Source organism: Nesoenas mayeri (genome assembly GCF_963082525.1).
Source record: "Nesoenas mayeri genome assembly, chromosome: 1".
In the NCBI taxonomy this organism is placed as follows: Eukaryota; Metazoa; Chordata; class Aves; order Columbiformes; family Columbidae; genus Nesoenas; species Nesoenas mayeri.
In genome coordinates, this window is record NC_137541.1 from 25,315,112 (window position 1) to 25,331,177 (window position 16,066).

At 40.2% G+C, this 16,066-nt stretch overlaps 1 protein-coding gene across 1 annotated transcript in view; it reads left to right on the top strand.

The window, feature by feature from the left end:
- TSPAN12 (tetraspanin 12) overlaps positions 1–16,066 on the top strand; it is a gene marked incomplete at its 3' end in the record, with an annotated part of 45,194 nt that overhangs the window by 1,727 nt on the left and 27,401 nt on the right. Inside the window, exons 3-4 of the mRNA XM_080344993.1 lie at positions 12,276–12,358; positions 13,002–13,137. Coding sequence (XP_080201119.1) covers positions 12,276–12,358; positions 13,002–13,137 — 219 coding nt within the window. The remainder of the gene's footprint in view (positions 1–12,275; positions 12,359–13,001; positions 13,138–16,066) is intronic.

Here is a 16,066-nt window from a genome sequence, read left to right on the forward strand (position 1 = left end):
ATCATACATGGTTTTCATTGGATAGTGTACAAAATGTAAAAACCTATATTTTCTTTTTAAGATGAAGGTTGCCAGGGTTCAGCTGACCTGAGTTCAAGTTTGGATTTCTACACACGTACTGTTAGAGTCGGGTCAACAGACATCCACGTGGCTGAATACATCCTGTCCTGGTGTTTGCTGCTTTCCTCTGGTTTCCATAATTCTTGCCTTGAGCTGTTCTCATCGGTTCCTGTTCACACCTTTACTGACTGCTGTCTTTGTTCCCTCAAACTTACTCTGCTCCTTTCCCTTGCCTTCTGTGCTCATTGCCTGCTGTGTCACGTCTGATAAATTATTCAGCGGCAGCTTTCTATAGTTGAAGTAGCCATTTAGGTGGTACCCAGGTTACGCATGAGGTCATACCCTTGTGTCCTGTCAGTCAATCTGTTGTGTGGTGGTAGGGGTCTTGATGCTGGAGCCAAGTGCTTAGTTTCTCAGCCCTGAGATGTTTTCTTTGAGCACGAAAGCCTGCCCTTACCTTTGGAGGGGGCTAGTGTGTTGTGTTGCAGTTCCTCTTTAGTGAGATCGAGTTCTCACCTGGAAGATATAATGTGTCTGCCCTCTTTGCCCAGATATTACATTCCTTTCCCTGTCAGATTGCTCCTTCCTACTTTTCATTGTTTTGTTCACATGTTTGTCTGTTGTGGACCTCAGACGTGGAGCTACAGAGCACCTTTTTGCTTGGCAGAACAGCATGAACTGCATCTGTCATGCAGTGTTGCGGTTAACTTTGTCCATTCATAATTCATGTCTAGATCTGGTTTAAAGCATTCATGGCTAGAAATATTTTCTCATTCTTTATATTTTGTTGCCATTTAAATAATGATGTCTCAGATCATCCTTGACTAGAAAGTGTGACCTTTTTTTTTTTTTTAATTTTGATTTTTTTTTTTATTTTTTTATTTTTATCTTTTTTTCTTTCCCCTCTGTCACATAGGAACAAGGATCTTTTGAGTCTGTTGTGGTATGACACGTCCTGGGGAGGAAAATGGTAACTTCTCGTGCTTGTCTGCAAAATATAAAAAATGTCTGTAATTAATCTTCTTGGCTAAGGCCAGGACACTGGAAATTACACCCAAGCAGCTAAGTGAAATCTGTATAGTGCTGAAGCATGTGAAAATGTAATTAAATAATAAATGCCAGTATAGCAGATGGCTTGCACCACAGATGTCGCAAAGAACTAAAGCTGTCTTCTGTAATGTATATAAAATTAAAGATGTTGGAACTCAAATGAAAAACTGGCCAGTCCATTTGGAATTCTCTGCATTTTACAAAGCAAATGAATGCAAAGGGTTTGTTCAAAGCAAATAAACACATAAGCAAAAAACCCTGAGTCTTCCAGAATTGCATGGTAATAAATAGGGTGCATGATGAGTAGCTGAATGTATTGCAGTTACATCAGACTTCTTTGGAGGCATGTGTGTGTAAAAACCTCATTCTGCTTCCTATCTGGTCCTGTTCAGATGTGCATTTAACAGTTAAATACAAATCTGCTACAAGCTGCTTGTTCTGGTGAAATCTGCCATATGTCTTCCTCTGTCAGAGCTTGAATTTTTTCTCCTGTTGGGCTCAGTGTGAGTTCTACCACTGCCTTTTCTGAGTGTCAGAACATGACCCATGGGGCAGAGTTTTCTTGTGAAAAGTTCCCCTGGCAGCAGGTGCATACCCAGTGGTGTGGGGATGGGGGCTGTGATTTCCCCTTGCTGCCACTCTTCCTTCCTTTTGGAAATCTTTAGCTTCTCTATCACTTGTGTTAGTGCTTACTGTGAAAAATACCAGCCCAGCTTATGGGCTGGATGTCAGGAAGTTTAGATTAGATCAGCCCCTTGAAAATGTGCAGCCACGATCCTCCTGTATCCTGAGCATGGCAGGATCTGGCCTGGTCAGTAAAGATGAGAGTGATGTGCAATTCCAGGATCTGTACAGACCCCCCAGTTTGGGACACAGTTGTGTGATTCTCATCAATCCCAGTCTTGGAGAGTTTAATGTTTTTTCTTGCTTCCTTCCTTTCCAAGGGCTGGTGCCTCCAAACATCTTCAAGCTTGCTGATCATGTGCCTGGTTGCTGTGTCAGTTATCAGTGTTTGACTGAAAACAGCGAAGATGTGCAAACAGTGCATGTTGACTTTTTAAAATCATGGTTTGATTGAAGGTCCTGGCTGGAATAGTGTGACATTCTCTTCTTGTTTCACTGTGGTAGTGTCCAGCAGCAGGTCTAACCACATGTTGTGGAAAGAGGATTGATTTCTACTCCAGGCTGGGGGATTAAAGCTTTTGAAGGCCTGACAAAAAACTGTGCAAGAGCCAGTAATCACTGTCTAGTACGATCTGATTGTCAGCCTCTTAAGAAGGGAACCTCTAAAGTAGTAAGTTTCAGCCATGTCATGTATGCAACTGTCCCAGCATGTGTATGATGGGACCCCAGCATTTTTCATTGCAAGCGTGGTGAGGGCAGACTAGTGCATGTGAATCATAGAATGGTTTGGGTTGGAAGAGACTTTTAAAGATTATGTAGTTCCAACCCCCTTCCATGGGCAGAGACACCTTCCACTAGACCAGGTTGCTCAAAGCCCACTCCAACCTGGCCTCGAACACTTCCAGGGATGGGGCATCCACAGGTTGTCTGGGCAGCCTGTTCTTGTGCCTGACCACCTTCATGGTAAATAACTTTTTTCTTACATCTAAGCTAAATCTACCCTCTTGCAGTTGAAAGCCATTATTCCTTGTCCTATCACCACACATCCTTTTTAAAAGTCCCTCTCCAGCTTTTTTTAGGTCCCTTTTAGGTACTGGGAGGCTGCTACAAGGTCTCCCCAGAGCCTTCTCTTCTCCAGGTAAAGTTCCTTAAGATGTTACATGTAACAGAACTGGCTAATCTGACCATCAGTCTTGATGAAAAACTTAAGACGTGGATGGTTGCCACAACACACTGATGTTTTCATAATTTGGCTGCTGTTGAAGCCTGCAGAAGCAGAGAAGTGAAAGAACTTTCAGTCACTCCGTTGCAATCCTTGTAGCATTGTTTTTAAGTATACAGCTGGGTGCTGTCTATTTGGAAAGAAACTTTTTTTACTGGGCTCAGTTGATGAGCTGTGATGCGGAGCGGTAGACAGGGTAATGTACCTGTACGTGCGTGAGAGGGGTGCTATTTGTAATTTTTGGCCTGAAAGTTGCTTAGCTGTAAATAATTCATAAGCAATCAACTGTAAGCCCAAGGCTCAGTTTTAGTGGTTCATCCTGTTTTGATAGTGGACCAATAAATGTGCTCCAGAAAAACACTGTTTTTGTGGATATGAATGGATCAGAACTTCTAGAGCTGCAACTTCCAGCAGATCTTGAAAGGTGTTTTCTTCTGAAGTGGCAATAAATCTGTTGTCAGTGCTCTAATTATTGATTGACTGTCTGTGGTAGTAGATTTGATGATACCCTTTTGGAAGCTGTTTCCAAGGTCAATTGAATCCTGCCTCTGACTGCAGGATGTCTTTTTTTAAGCAACAGGAGTTGCACTTTCAGGACCTCTCGGCCATCTGAGTTCATAGGGCTTTTTTTTGACAGTGCCTTGTACAAGGAATACCATTCAGACTAAATCCTGCTGTTAACGTTTGGTTTCGTTCTTCTGTTATCCTCATGTATGAATGAGCATCACTTCTTAAGGTAATTTATGAGACTGAGAGACCTAACTTGATTTCTGCAGGTATCTGATCTTACACTTTGTAACACTGCTGTTTGTAGCATATTACATTCTGGACAGCCTTAACAGAAAGAGGAAAGCTCCAAAAAAGTGCATGATTTGATGTTTTGTAGTCAACACTTAGTGCTTAACTAAGCAGGTAATCTTAGTGGTGCTGGAGAGAAGGCATGCGCCTACTGCTTCCTAGTTTTCTGTTCTTAGTGGCAATACTGGTCTTTATTATCTCTATATAGTATCTATGTCAGGACTCAGATAAATTTATTTTTGATAGCTCTACAAACATATTTTATGCACTTTATGAGACTACAGGGTCTTTCCTCTTGGTGGGGCATTGCTGTCTGAGCGAACTCCTGACACTGTTCCAGCTCAGTAGTGATCGTGGATGTAACATGAGCATCTTCATTCATTTTGAGGACTGTGTAACTTGTCCTCACAGAAATCCTCCTCACTGCATTTTGCAACGTTGCCCTTGATCTTCTGTGCTTTGATGCGGTCTCTTCCCATATTAAACCACCTTTGCAAACATTTATACTAGGGAGAACTTCAGTTGCAGAGTGTGGCCAGCCTGCAGTAAGGGCACAGGCATAACACAGGAGGTTATCTGAGGGCAGTGGCCCCTGGGGTTTGTGCTGGAACAGGAACTAGAAAACAGTGCTGAGTACAGGAAAAATTCGATGTCCTGGCTGCTTACACTAATGGAAGATTAGGCAAAGCAAGAGCTTTGAGAGGCACGGGCCTGTTTTACTTTTCTTGGCAGCTCAGCCACATGTATTCCTTCAAAAAATTACAAATAGTCAAAATGCGTGAACTAGTTAGTAATGATAGATGCAAGTAAAAGCAGTGCAATTATTTTGTCAATCATCTTTTTTTATTATTTGAAAAAGCAAAGTATAGCAAACATAAACAAAAAAGTCTGTATAGCCTTTCTGTCTTGAGAAAACAGCTTTTTTTTTTTTTTTTTTTCCTAGTGGACATGTGAGGCAGAAGGAGGAGCAGCTGCCATTGTGTTGCTTGTAATTGAGGATGACTGTACTTTAGCAGCTTGGTCAAATCGAGGTTGTAAGTTGCAGATGACTCTGTCATAGGTGGTAAGGATCTCTTAACCGATGATTAATAGTGTCACTGGATGTTTGAGCCAAGCCAGCGATGTTGCCACATCCTTCACCTTTTGAGGTTTTTCTGCCTGGGGATATGCTGTTTCTGTTGAGTGGTGCCTAGGCTTTTCTTCATGTACAGAGCAATACTAGCTGATTTAGACTATGTGCTTGCAGCCAATAAATTGTCCTGGCAGGCAGCAGCAGTTGTTTTGCATCTATCTTGAATTCATGCTTGTGAACAAAAAAATCACGTAAAATGAAAGAGAAGCCAGCTTACAGTTAATTTTCCTTTTGTTTTGTATACTTTGCACCCTTAAATCTTCTAGTTTTGGTTATGTGTACCACCTGAAATTTAGAGCAAGGCAATATTAGTGTTGTGCAAGGAAGCACTGAGGGCGGTTGGAAGTGGTGTATTGTCTTTAATTCTTTTTCCAATCTAAAATGTATGTGTTGAATCATGTCATTTTTTGCTTAATTTTTCAAATGTACTATGATACAAGAAAGAAATCAATGTATCCTCCCTTCCATGGAACCAGATTCTGTATAGACGTGGTGTTTCTGCTGCTTTATAACTTCCATTCACATCAGTGGGATCTGCAGATACTTGGGACAAATAGAATTAGGGTCAAGTTTTTAAAGAATTGAACTGACTGATAACATAATGAACACTGCCTGGCTGGGTACCTATAACAGTCTGAACATGGGTTCATTCTAGGCTAATATACCCTGATTTTAGGGACTGCAGTGTAGATGTATGTAATTGAAACCTGATTTTCTTAGCATTCTTTTATAAAGAAAATACCTAAAAGCCATGCAAGAATAAGTCCAGCTTCTGTGGGAATATGGTATCTTTTAAAGGAATGTGTTCAGCAGAGCATGCTACAGGAGTTTTAAAGTACCAGAAATACTTCTACTCTGATCTTTGAGAAATCTTGCATTTTCTGTGTGTTTGGGTGGTATTATTTAGATTTATTACCAGGCTATGTCCTAATGAAGTAGAATTCAGCCATAAGACAATTTTGTATCTACTTCTCTATAACCTTTTATCTCATGTATATCTTTGTGGGCGACATGGCTCACCCTGCATGGCATGTCTACAGTGAACTGCTAGATGAGTCTCTGCAAAATCGTCTTGAAAGAGAGCGGCTTGATGTGATGATAGCAAGGAAAAAAAATAAACACCTTAATGTTAGAAGTGACATTAATATGCTTCTTATTGGCATTTAGAAATTGGTGAAACCACAGGCATTTTTTTGGTAATCCTCATGATTAACTGTGGGGACTCGGTGCATCTACTTTGAGGAAGAAGTCATGAACCTGTGCTGATTAGACTTGAGCCAGTAGCCCAAGGGGTACTGTTATACCAGTAAGCCATCATCTCCAGCAGAATGGGGAAGCTCCATCTGGCCTGTAGGTACTTGCGTTATTTTTCTTTAAATTTGCATCTCTTTCTGTAGAAGATAGATAACCCAATTATTCACAAATTCTCAGGCACTGCTTCAATACCTTGAAGATTTTCCATCATCTCAAGAGTCCGTGGTAGACACTAGGCAAAAGTCATAGGATTAATAGCAGCTTTTTAATCTCTTGTAGGTATTTTCTAAAGTATAGGCAACAGTTTAATAGGAATGTGTGATTTAATTAAAAATGCAGGCTTATTTTAGTAATCTTGATGTACTCACCGGTGTTCATGTGTAAAACAGGAGAGTTAAGTGATATACCCACAAGCAGCTGATACGTAGATCCTGTGGATCATAGGAAATACATAGTCTTTTTTCCTGTCAGTCTTCCAGTTATATATCCTGGATTTAAAAATAACTTTACCTGCCATCTGTGAGGCTGTGAACAAAAACAAGCTCTTACAGAAACTTAATGAAGAGCGCATCGTGTATCTGTGGGGGCTTGTCATCTATACGGTGATATGTCTGACTTGTGATACAGATATGGACACTTGAGCTCTCAGCATTGCTGTAAATTACCTGTGATCGGCAGCATGCACCTCTGCCTCCCCGAAGCCAAAAGGTCTCAACAGCGAGATGCTTACTTTTGAGGGAAGAATGGCACAAATCGTGTCCTAACAAGAAGTACAGTGCCTAGGTAGTCACAGAGAAGATGAATGCAGAAATATAAGCACTTGCTTATCCCTCTTTGCTTTTAATGTAGCCTCATGCTACAGAGCCCAGAAGTTGATATGTAGGTCTGACACTCAGAACTGGCTAACAGATGAACTGCACCTCGACCTGTTTGCATGTTTGGGCTCTGATGTGTTCTTCATGCTGTGCTGCTCTAGGAACCTTGCACAAACAGCTGCTGGAAAATGTGCTCGTTTCCTGAAGGAGGGTGACCCCTTAGCAGCCTGTCAGTGCTCTGGCAATTGCCTTATTGCAAAGTGTGCAAGTTCCAGCCCGTGCCAAATGTGGAAGAGGTTGTTAACTCACTGTTACAGCTGTGCAAGCAAAACCAGATTCAAAGTGCTTCAGCTGACTGCAAGTGAGAGGGGACAAAGGCATGACCCTATGTAGTAACCTTGGCTAAAACAAAATGTTGGCATGTCTGTAGAATAGAAGGTGCATTAGTGGGAAGAATGGGAATTTCCTTTTTTTTATAGGACACACTTCTTTCTCTAAACATTATAATGCTTTTTCCAGGTAATACAGAAAAACAAGACCTCTTGTCCCACTCTCTTCTGCCCTTACACCCCTCCCTCCCAAAAAAATGTAGTTGCCTATTTGTCCAGGGATCTGAATCAGATATCTGTGTTTATTCAATGATCTGAATATTGAACCTACTTGTTAACAGTCCATCCTATGAAAGCAGTGCAACATGTTCTGTTCCTCACCTCGTAGTGTATTAACCACCCTCCACTTTCGTAAGTCACAGTTCAGGTTACCCAAATCAATTTTAACTGGAATATTTTCTCAAGTTTTATTTCTTTTCTAAAATTAAAAGAAGTATTTTGATGAATGTTGTCATATCTTGGAAGTCATTTCCTTGGAGCTGGCAACCTTCTTCTGCAAAGCAAGTTGCTCTGTAGTGCTACTAGTCAGCACCTTGTATGGGTACCAGAGTGTGGCCTGAAGTTGTTTACCATATCTGTTAAAAATCACACCCCCTTCTTTTTATTTTAATATGGAAGGTACTTTAAATCTTTCCTTTGATTTAATAATGAAAAAAATCCCCTCTCTCATATTTGAGCACAGAGCATCTTTCATTGTCAAAAATTAAGGTGTTAGAATGTTTGAATGAAAAATGTGATCAGCAAATGAAAATGAGTGTGCCTATAGCAACAGGTCTGCTGCTTTGATATTTTCTGGTTTTGATGCAGAAATTTATGTAAAATAATTCCAAAGACAATTTAAACTATGCTTGGAAATGACCAGTTCTAATAGTTTGAGCCCATTGTTGGATACTGTAATTCAGTTGTCTGAGAAAGCTCTAATAGCTTTAAAAATTTTGTTATATATTAATTTGGAAATTTACTATATTTTTGTGTGAGCTGCATATTGCTCATATGTAAAAATATAATATATTACCTTTTTTTATCAGTGTGAAAATATATTTAAGATAGAGAAAGGCAGCAGGCAGTTTTGTAAACTCTCCAGTGTCATGTTGATGGCTATATAACACACTGTGACAGTTCAGAATGAAACCCATAGTGACTTGTGCAGCCAGCTGCAACAAATAAACATGTTTTACTGCCTACTATCATATTATGTTTACAGCACAGCAGAGTTGCTGTCATCAGAGAAGCTTGGATGAAAACTTTATGTTGAAATGATGTAACTGCTAATGTGGTGAGAATTATCTTGGTAGTTCTAGTTCTTATAAAATTGTGTCCTTTTGTCTTGATGGCTTGATACAGATTTCTAACTGTAGTTTACATCTGAATTAGTTATAAAGCACTGGCTGAAGTAGGGGCTGCCAGTTTTTTAACACTGCCTTTTTTCTACCCTCTAAATAAACCAACAAAAACTGTAATCAGGACCTTGACCCTGCCCATGACTCCATGAAAATTGCGTGGCAGTGAACTGCCGGCTGTTCTTTGCTAGTAGGTTTGGAGGCACAACAGTGGTTTTGGGGAGGTTGTTATTGTTCTTGCCTGCTGGGCGCATAGGCTGAGTTGTAACATTGGTGTTAGTGTAGCTCCTGTGCTGCTGGCTGAAGATCTGCCTCTGCTGGAGGTGGTGTGAGGGGGGTAGGTGCCTGCAGCTTCCTCGGTGTCTGCTGGAACTTGAGCAAGCTTAGGGCTTGTACAGCGCAGAATGCGTGTTGAGTCATAAGGAGGAGGCTGTGGAGGTTGGGCACGCATGTGGTGTTCTTGTTGTGGTTCCCTTGGGCATATGAAGCAGGTGAGCAAGTCGACTGATGAGTGTGCATTAGTGCTTGGTAATCTTTTGTCACTAAACTAAACATCAGTCATTATGCAGGGCAATCTGGTGTTGCAAATGCATCTTTCATCCCTCAGGGTCTTCCTGCCCAGAGTCTCACTTTTGCTGATCAGAAGGGATATGACATTTTTGTCAGCACTTCCCTTTGCTAGCAGAGAGCTACTTGTTGGGTTATGTGCTGTAAAATAAACCTTTCTTAATCAATTTATTGCCGAATTGCCTTTTTTTTTTTTTTTTGAGTTACCACAGTTTGCTCTTCCATGGGCCCCTTTGTTCAAGAGGAGCTTCTCAAGTATTTATCTACTCTCTTTCTGAGCCATGTCTTTATAATGCCGCAGTTTGACAGTTTTACTGACTTTTACAGGCATGAATCCATTGTGTTGCAGCACTCTGGCTTTCGTGTCAGTTTGGACTTTATTCAAAATACAGTGCCAAAGGTGAAATTGTCTGGTTGGCAGGAGGGTGTCGCATGGCTAATCTATGTGTAACATCTGTGTAGCAGTGAGGTAAAGCGCTATGTGTGTACATTTTCAGAGCAATGCTGAGCTATCTTGTGTTGGTATCATACATGCGTTGTAAGCATAGCAGAATTCAGTAGCACCTGGAGGAGCTGATGGTGGTGAGATCATTCAGGGCACAGGGCAGGTGAACAGGTGAGCTGTAGTTACACAGGAGTTACAGAGGGAATTTTTTTGCACATAATTTGTGTTCAGCAAGAAACAGTAGTAATTAGCTATTCACACTGAAGGAGAACAGCCAGAGGGACCTAAATGGCTAAAAGCTTTTTGAATGAAGTGAAAGACCTTTCATAGAGAGCTTGTTCTTATGAACTGGAAGAGTGTTTGTGTAGATAAATTATTGGTGAAGGTTACATTTGCTAGGTGAGAGGACACAGCCCTTCCAGTTGCTGTTCATAATAAATGAAAACAGAGTCATGTTCCATGGTATGGTTAGTAAGTGTTTCTGTAGAACTTACGTGGCCATGTACTGGCCACAGCTTAGAGATGTATCTGCCTAGACTTTCCCCTCACTGATTTTTTATTGCTTGTGTGGTATATTTTCCTGATGCTTTTTTCCAAGGAGGTATCCATTGTCAAGGAGTTTATCTAGGAGGTTTATCTAGTCATCTTCTTCTCCTTTCTTCTGCAGCTTTCTGCAAATAACACAACAGAAAGCGCTCTTTACTCCTACTGTTCCACCAGCCCAGATAGATCCCACAGTGTGTGAAGGACATACATGCACATAGCAGACTGGCAGCATGCACTGGCTTTCAGGACCATGCTTGCAGCATGCTGAGCACCCCATATTCTTGCTGGCACCATCCAGAACCAAGGCAGTGCCTGTGCTTTGTGCATCAGTTTTGAAAAGCAAGAGGAAACCATGGGGTAGCCACTGGGACTTCTTGTGAAATTTTAGAGGCCGAAGTAGCCTGCTGTGGGCGTGCTGCAGGCAAAGGAGCCGGTATGGACACGGAGCGACTTCTCTTATGTGTTAGTTTTGAACCAGTTAACTTTTTCTTTGTAGCAACTTCAGGGAAATATGAGGTTGTGTGGGAAGCTATCTGTTGACGGCAACAGGGGCAATTAGCACTTCTCACTGATTTAAGAAGCTGTTGGTGCAATGCTGACGTCTCCTGGCAGACATCTATACAGTCCATGAAAACAGGGGAATTCAGGAGAACCAGCATGCTTAGGTCTCCCCTCCTCAGCTAGACAGTGGTGCTTCTGAAGTCCTGAGTCTGCCAGGTTTGGCCCCTGTGCTGCAGGTGGGCTTTAGGTGCCTATGTGACATTGATATTCCTAAATTCATCTTTGGGTTTATACCAGCTGAATTCCCTGAAATAGTTTGATAAGTAAGCAGTGGTGTTAGTAACCCTGACTTTGCCCTGTTCTGTAGAAAAGCTTTGTGGTTCCCTCTTCCTCTTGAAGGAGTTTCTAGCTGCATCTCTCACCTTCTGTTTGGGGAGCAGTGCTCCGTCTGTCCTGTGTGTGCAGGAGGAGACGTGCTCTTAGGGCCAGAGAGCATCACAAAAGTGAGGATGATGGCCACTGTTACATGAGTCCTCTCCCAGAAGGAAGGGTGTACTGACTTATCCAGCCTCTGTAATTTTATTATGCTGTGCAAAATACATGGATAAGTACCCTGAAGAGTGCCTTGTCCTCTAGCGGTACCTCTGCTACGGCAGCAGAAGAGCTGTCATGGTGTGGCAGGTGTGATCTGACCACATTGTTCATGTTTAGCTTCTCAAGAAAATCAGAGGCCACAGCTTCTACTGGTACGTCCCAGGTGTGCTGCAGTGCACAGTGGCTCAGCTGACAGAAATCAAGGTCTGCTGAGGTGCTGGCAATTTTAGGTGGGTTCGGTCTCAGAGGCTTGCTGTAGGAGGAGTCCTGGTGAAACTGTAGTAGCTTTATGCCACTTAAGTGTCTGGTGGGTTAAGTACCCGGAAGCTTTGATGATCTGGGATTTATGAAGGGCAGTGAGTTTTATTGTCCTTTATGATTCAGGAAACTGAGGCATAGTGTCCATGGTGCGACTTTATCTGATGAGTGAGAGAACCAGATTCTTCTAAACTTGACCTGTAGATAAATCTCCTGTGTGTCAGTGTATCAGTACTGTTGTATCCATTATGGGGCTTCAGATTATTCTTCACTGGTTACATACCTGAGTAAGGCTTCATGGTTTTTTACAGACTGATGGATATCACCTGTGAGCCTTGAAAGAGTCACTGACTTTAGCAGCATAAAGCCTTCCTGTTGTTTCTGTGGTGCATTGTGCAGTGGTGGGGCTTGACCCAGCAATGGCATCACTGAGTGAAAGAGAAGGTATTCCAGGCATCAGTTATGTATACCAGAAGAGAAGATTGTTGTCACTGGTGCCATAAACCCCTGGGTAACAAACCAACTCTAAGCATATAGAAGTACAGTTTTGGGGACAGTATGCTGTTCAGATAAACGAATGCATGAGAGATGTTACTGATGATTTACCCTCTACTTAGAAGATTGCAAAATGATTCATAATTTAAAAATGCATGATAAATAACTTCATCTTTTCTTTTTAGTTGATGTCCATCAGCGTATTAGGTGTTTCTGCTTGGATGAGAGACTACCTGAATAATGTTCTCACTCTGACCGCAGAAACGAGGTAAAGCTTTCCTTCAACCTATTAATCCGTGTGGGTGATTGATTGTGGTAGATGTCATTCATTCTTATGGCAAGTTTCCTAATTATGATTTCTAGAATTAAGAAGTCTTCAGTTGAGCTAATTATTGTTTTGTTAAAAGGTGTATTTTTGCAACCATTTCTGGCATCAGTTGAAATTAGAAAAGGGGGAAAGATGTATTCAGTCTTGTTTTATTTCTGTGCCTTTCTCTTCTGACAGGAATCAATTTTTGGCCCTTTGCCAACATGTAACCATATTATATTACTGTTTGGTTTTGAATACTTTATTCAGTCCAGAGATTTAGGAATGCTGTTAGTTTTATTACAGCAGTGCTTATGAGCTCTAGTGATGGAACAGGGCCTCATTGTGCTACATACTGTGCAAGTGCAATACAGGAGATCGCTTTCACCCCAAAGAGATTTCAGATGATGCATTGCTTTCTGGTACCCGAATGTAGCATTTGACTTTAAAACTACATAGAAGAGATTTCTGTGAAACATGTAAGTCACTGGAAATAACACATCTGCTAATCCACTGTTTTTGTTTTAATAGCTATATTATGTTTTTCTTCTGTCATTTTTGTGTGATTAGGATTTTTTTTTTTTATGGTTCTGATTGGTTTTAGGGTGGAGGAGGCTGTCATTTTGACTTACTTTCCTGTGGTCCACCCAGTCATGATTGCAGTCTGCTGTTTCCTCATCATAGTTGGAATGCTGGGCTACTGCGGAACAGTCAAAAGAAATCTGTTGCTCCTTGTCTGGGTACGTTTCATAACCTCTAAAACCAGCTAACTTCTGCTTTGCTTCAACAGTGTAAGAAAAGTTTTAATCCACAGGCACTAGATAAATACTGATTATTTTTTATTACCGTGTTGAGTTATGATATCAGTGAGGAATTGTAATTGCAGAGCACACAGTAGGAAATAATTTATTGCCTAGACTGCATTATGCTGTGACTGAAAGACAAGCAGTGTCTCATTTGCAAAAATCCACTTCATTTAGTAGAAGAGTTGCTGAAGGGACAAATAACTCAAACTCTTAAGTACTGATAATTATAGGAACCCGAGTCTGAGCACTCTGAAATAAACCCTTATGCTACCCTTTTGACTCTTGGCTGTGCAACAGCTAAATAACCTAGGCTTTGCTTTATCCCCACAGTTTGTATGTGTAAAGTAACAGCATTTGTAGCTGATAAAAGTAAATTCTGAGTGCATTCAGAAGCTTTACCTTCTCTTATGTGGATGTGGAATTTTGCAGTTGCATTTGGTTGTGAGCAAATTTAAAACTAAATTCGAAGTATCCAGCTTTTTTCTTTCTTTGGAGGCTACATAACTGAGCCAACAGCAGCTGAAAAACGATAGGCTCTGCTGTACAAGGCTCTATGTACCATTTAACTATGGTGAGGCTTTGATTGTCGAAGAAGCCAAATACCTTTTTCGTCTGGAAGTCAGTGAGTTTGAGTACAATAAGAACAAACCCCATCAATCATGCACAAATTTCAAAGGTTTAGAGTTTAAAAATATTTAGACCATTGACAACACTGAGGCCAAGCAGTGCCATTACCTGTGTGCTTCTTGGAAGTGTAGCTGGTTCCTTCTGTGGAGTTGGGCTTTGTCTTGTAACGTGATGATGAGCAGGATTCCAAGTAGCCTGTAAGCCCGAGAGAGTGGGAGCAATGGATGTGAAAGAGGCGCATCAGACTTGTCTGCCATAATTGCAGTAGGAGAAGGTGGATGGGTAAAATCCTTCAGCTCCTGAGAATATTCAGGAGTCTTAAACAAGTAAAAAGTTGGGCTCCTGCTGTTTTTTCACTGCAGTGTGTGTTGGCTTCTCCCAAAGTGCCTGTGGTTGCATTTCGCTTGTGAATGTGTGAAGGCTTAAGTACATGATATCCGGACCTCACAAATTTTGCACAAAATGACCAATAAAAAAAGTGAGCAGTTGGCTGAGATTTATGCAACCTTCACTTTTATCTAATAGGAAATATTCTAACTGCAGTGAAAACAGTTGGGAAGCTGGGCTGGGGTTTTGTATTAAAATGTCTTTTTTAATTTGAGAGGGTTGGAGTAAGCTTTATTTGAGATATCCAGCTGAAAGTCTGCAGCAGAGGTGTTCCTCAATTGCAAGAGAGCAGACACCATTTCTCCTTTTGGGTATTTGTTAAGCCTGTATGCAGTACAAAGGTTGTTATGTCAAAGCTGTATAGTTAGGAAAGACTCTCATTTAAATCTGAATACTTTATAGTGATATAATAGTCATGCATTTTTTTATTTCTACACCTTAAACTTGCAATGTTAAATTCAGTGGGAACAAGTTCTAAGTTACTATGTTACTTAGTTATGAGCACTTGTATAAGAATAATGCATTAATGTAATTTTGTGCCATATGACTATTTATCTAGTAATCTTTCTTACATGCTAGGAAAGGGCTTTGTACATATTTTTGTTTTATGTAAATAGTGAGAGTATTAAGAGATGTTAACCTTAATGTAAGAACTAAGGGCTTAACAAGTTTATGAGATTATTTTCATAAAGTGTTTATTTTATAGTGGTGATAGCTTTTAATGTGAATTAAAATTAATTAAAAGGCAAAAGCAACTGTATGATATAGACCAATGCTACACAGTGTCTGAAAAAACGTTGTTATTTTTGGTATAAGCCTTGAAAAGATTTATAACTAATTAAAAAGAAAAAAGTTAAAACTGGCTGTGGCATTCAGTTTATTTAAACTGCCAGTGAAAAGAAGAAATCTTTTATAGCATTTAATTCCATCTAGACATAAATAATTCAAAGTGTGTTTAGGCAGTCAAATTATACCAAATCAAAACAAGGCATTTCTATCATTTTAAGTTGCAATATTTCATTTTCAGGAGCCTGAGAATTTGCTTTTGCTAAGCACACTGAAAAGTAAAACTAAATGATATCTTCCTAAATATGTCACTGTCTCTGATTAATTGTTAAATGAATGCAGTTGTGTTATACCACATAAATATGCAGACCTACGTCAATGCTTCATTCATCAGACTAATTAGAAAAGTGATGGATCAACAAAATGAGCTTTTGTACAACCAGATGAACTAAAAGAAAAAAACCTTCATGTAAAACATTAACACTCTCTTCAATCATGCTTTTAATCTTCTTTTTGAAGTACATGAACAGCCATAATGATGGCATGCAGAGATGTTTGGATACATATCTTGACAGTCCTGGCAGCATGCTAATGTTGCTAATTGAATTGTGTTTTTAAAAAAAAATCTAATAAAGCATAAGGACCATAAAATATATGTATTATGGTGTTAGATATTTTAATAAAACTGAATACATAGCTATTTCATTTATTTTTAAAATTTTATCTTTCACTTAAATGTTTGAAACCTTCCCAGCTTCGCATAAATATAAATTGAACTAATATTTACTCGGCTTAATAGTAAGAACATATAACACCTCAGTCTTCTGGATTATTTATAGAACCAGCATTTTAAAGCTACAATTGTTCAATTTTAATTGTTTCAGGAATGCATAGTCCTGAAGGCTAGTTGGTGTAAAGAGCCTATCTGTACCCTAAGTGTCTGTAATATAATTTTGTTTTGTGTCATGAATGACTGATGTCCTCATGTAGAAGTGGCAGTGATGCCAGCCTCAATCTGGACTCCTTCAAGTCATTGAATTGAGTGTATTGAAAGTCCAAGGAT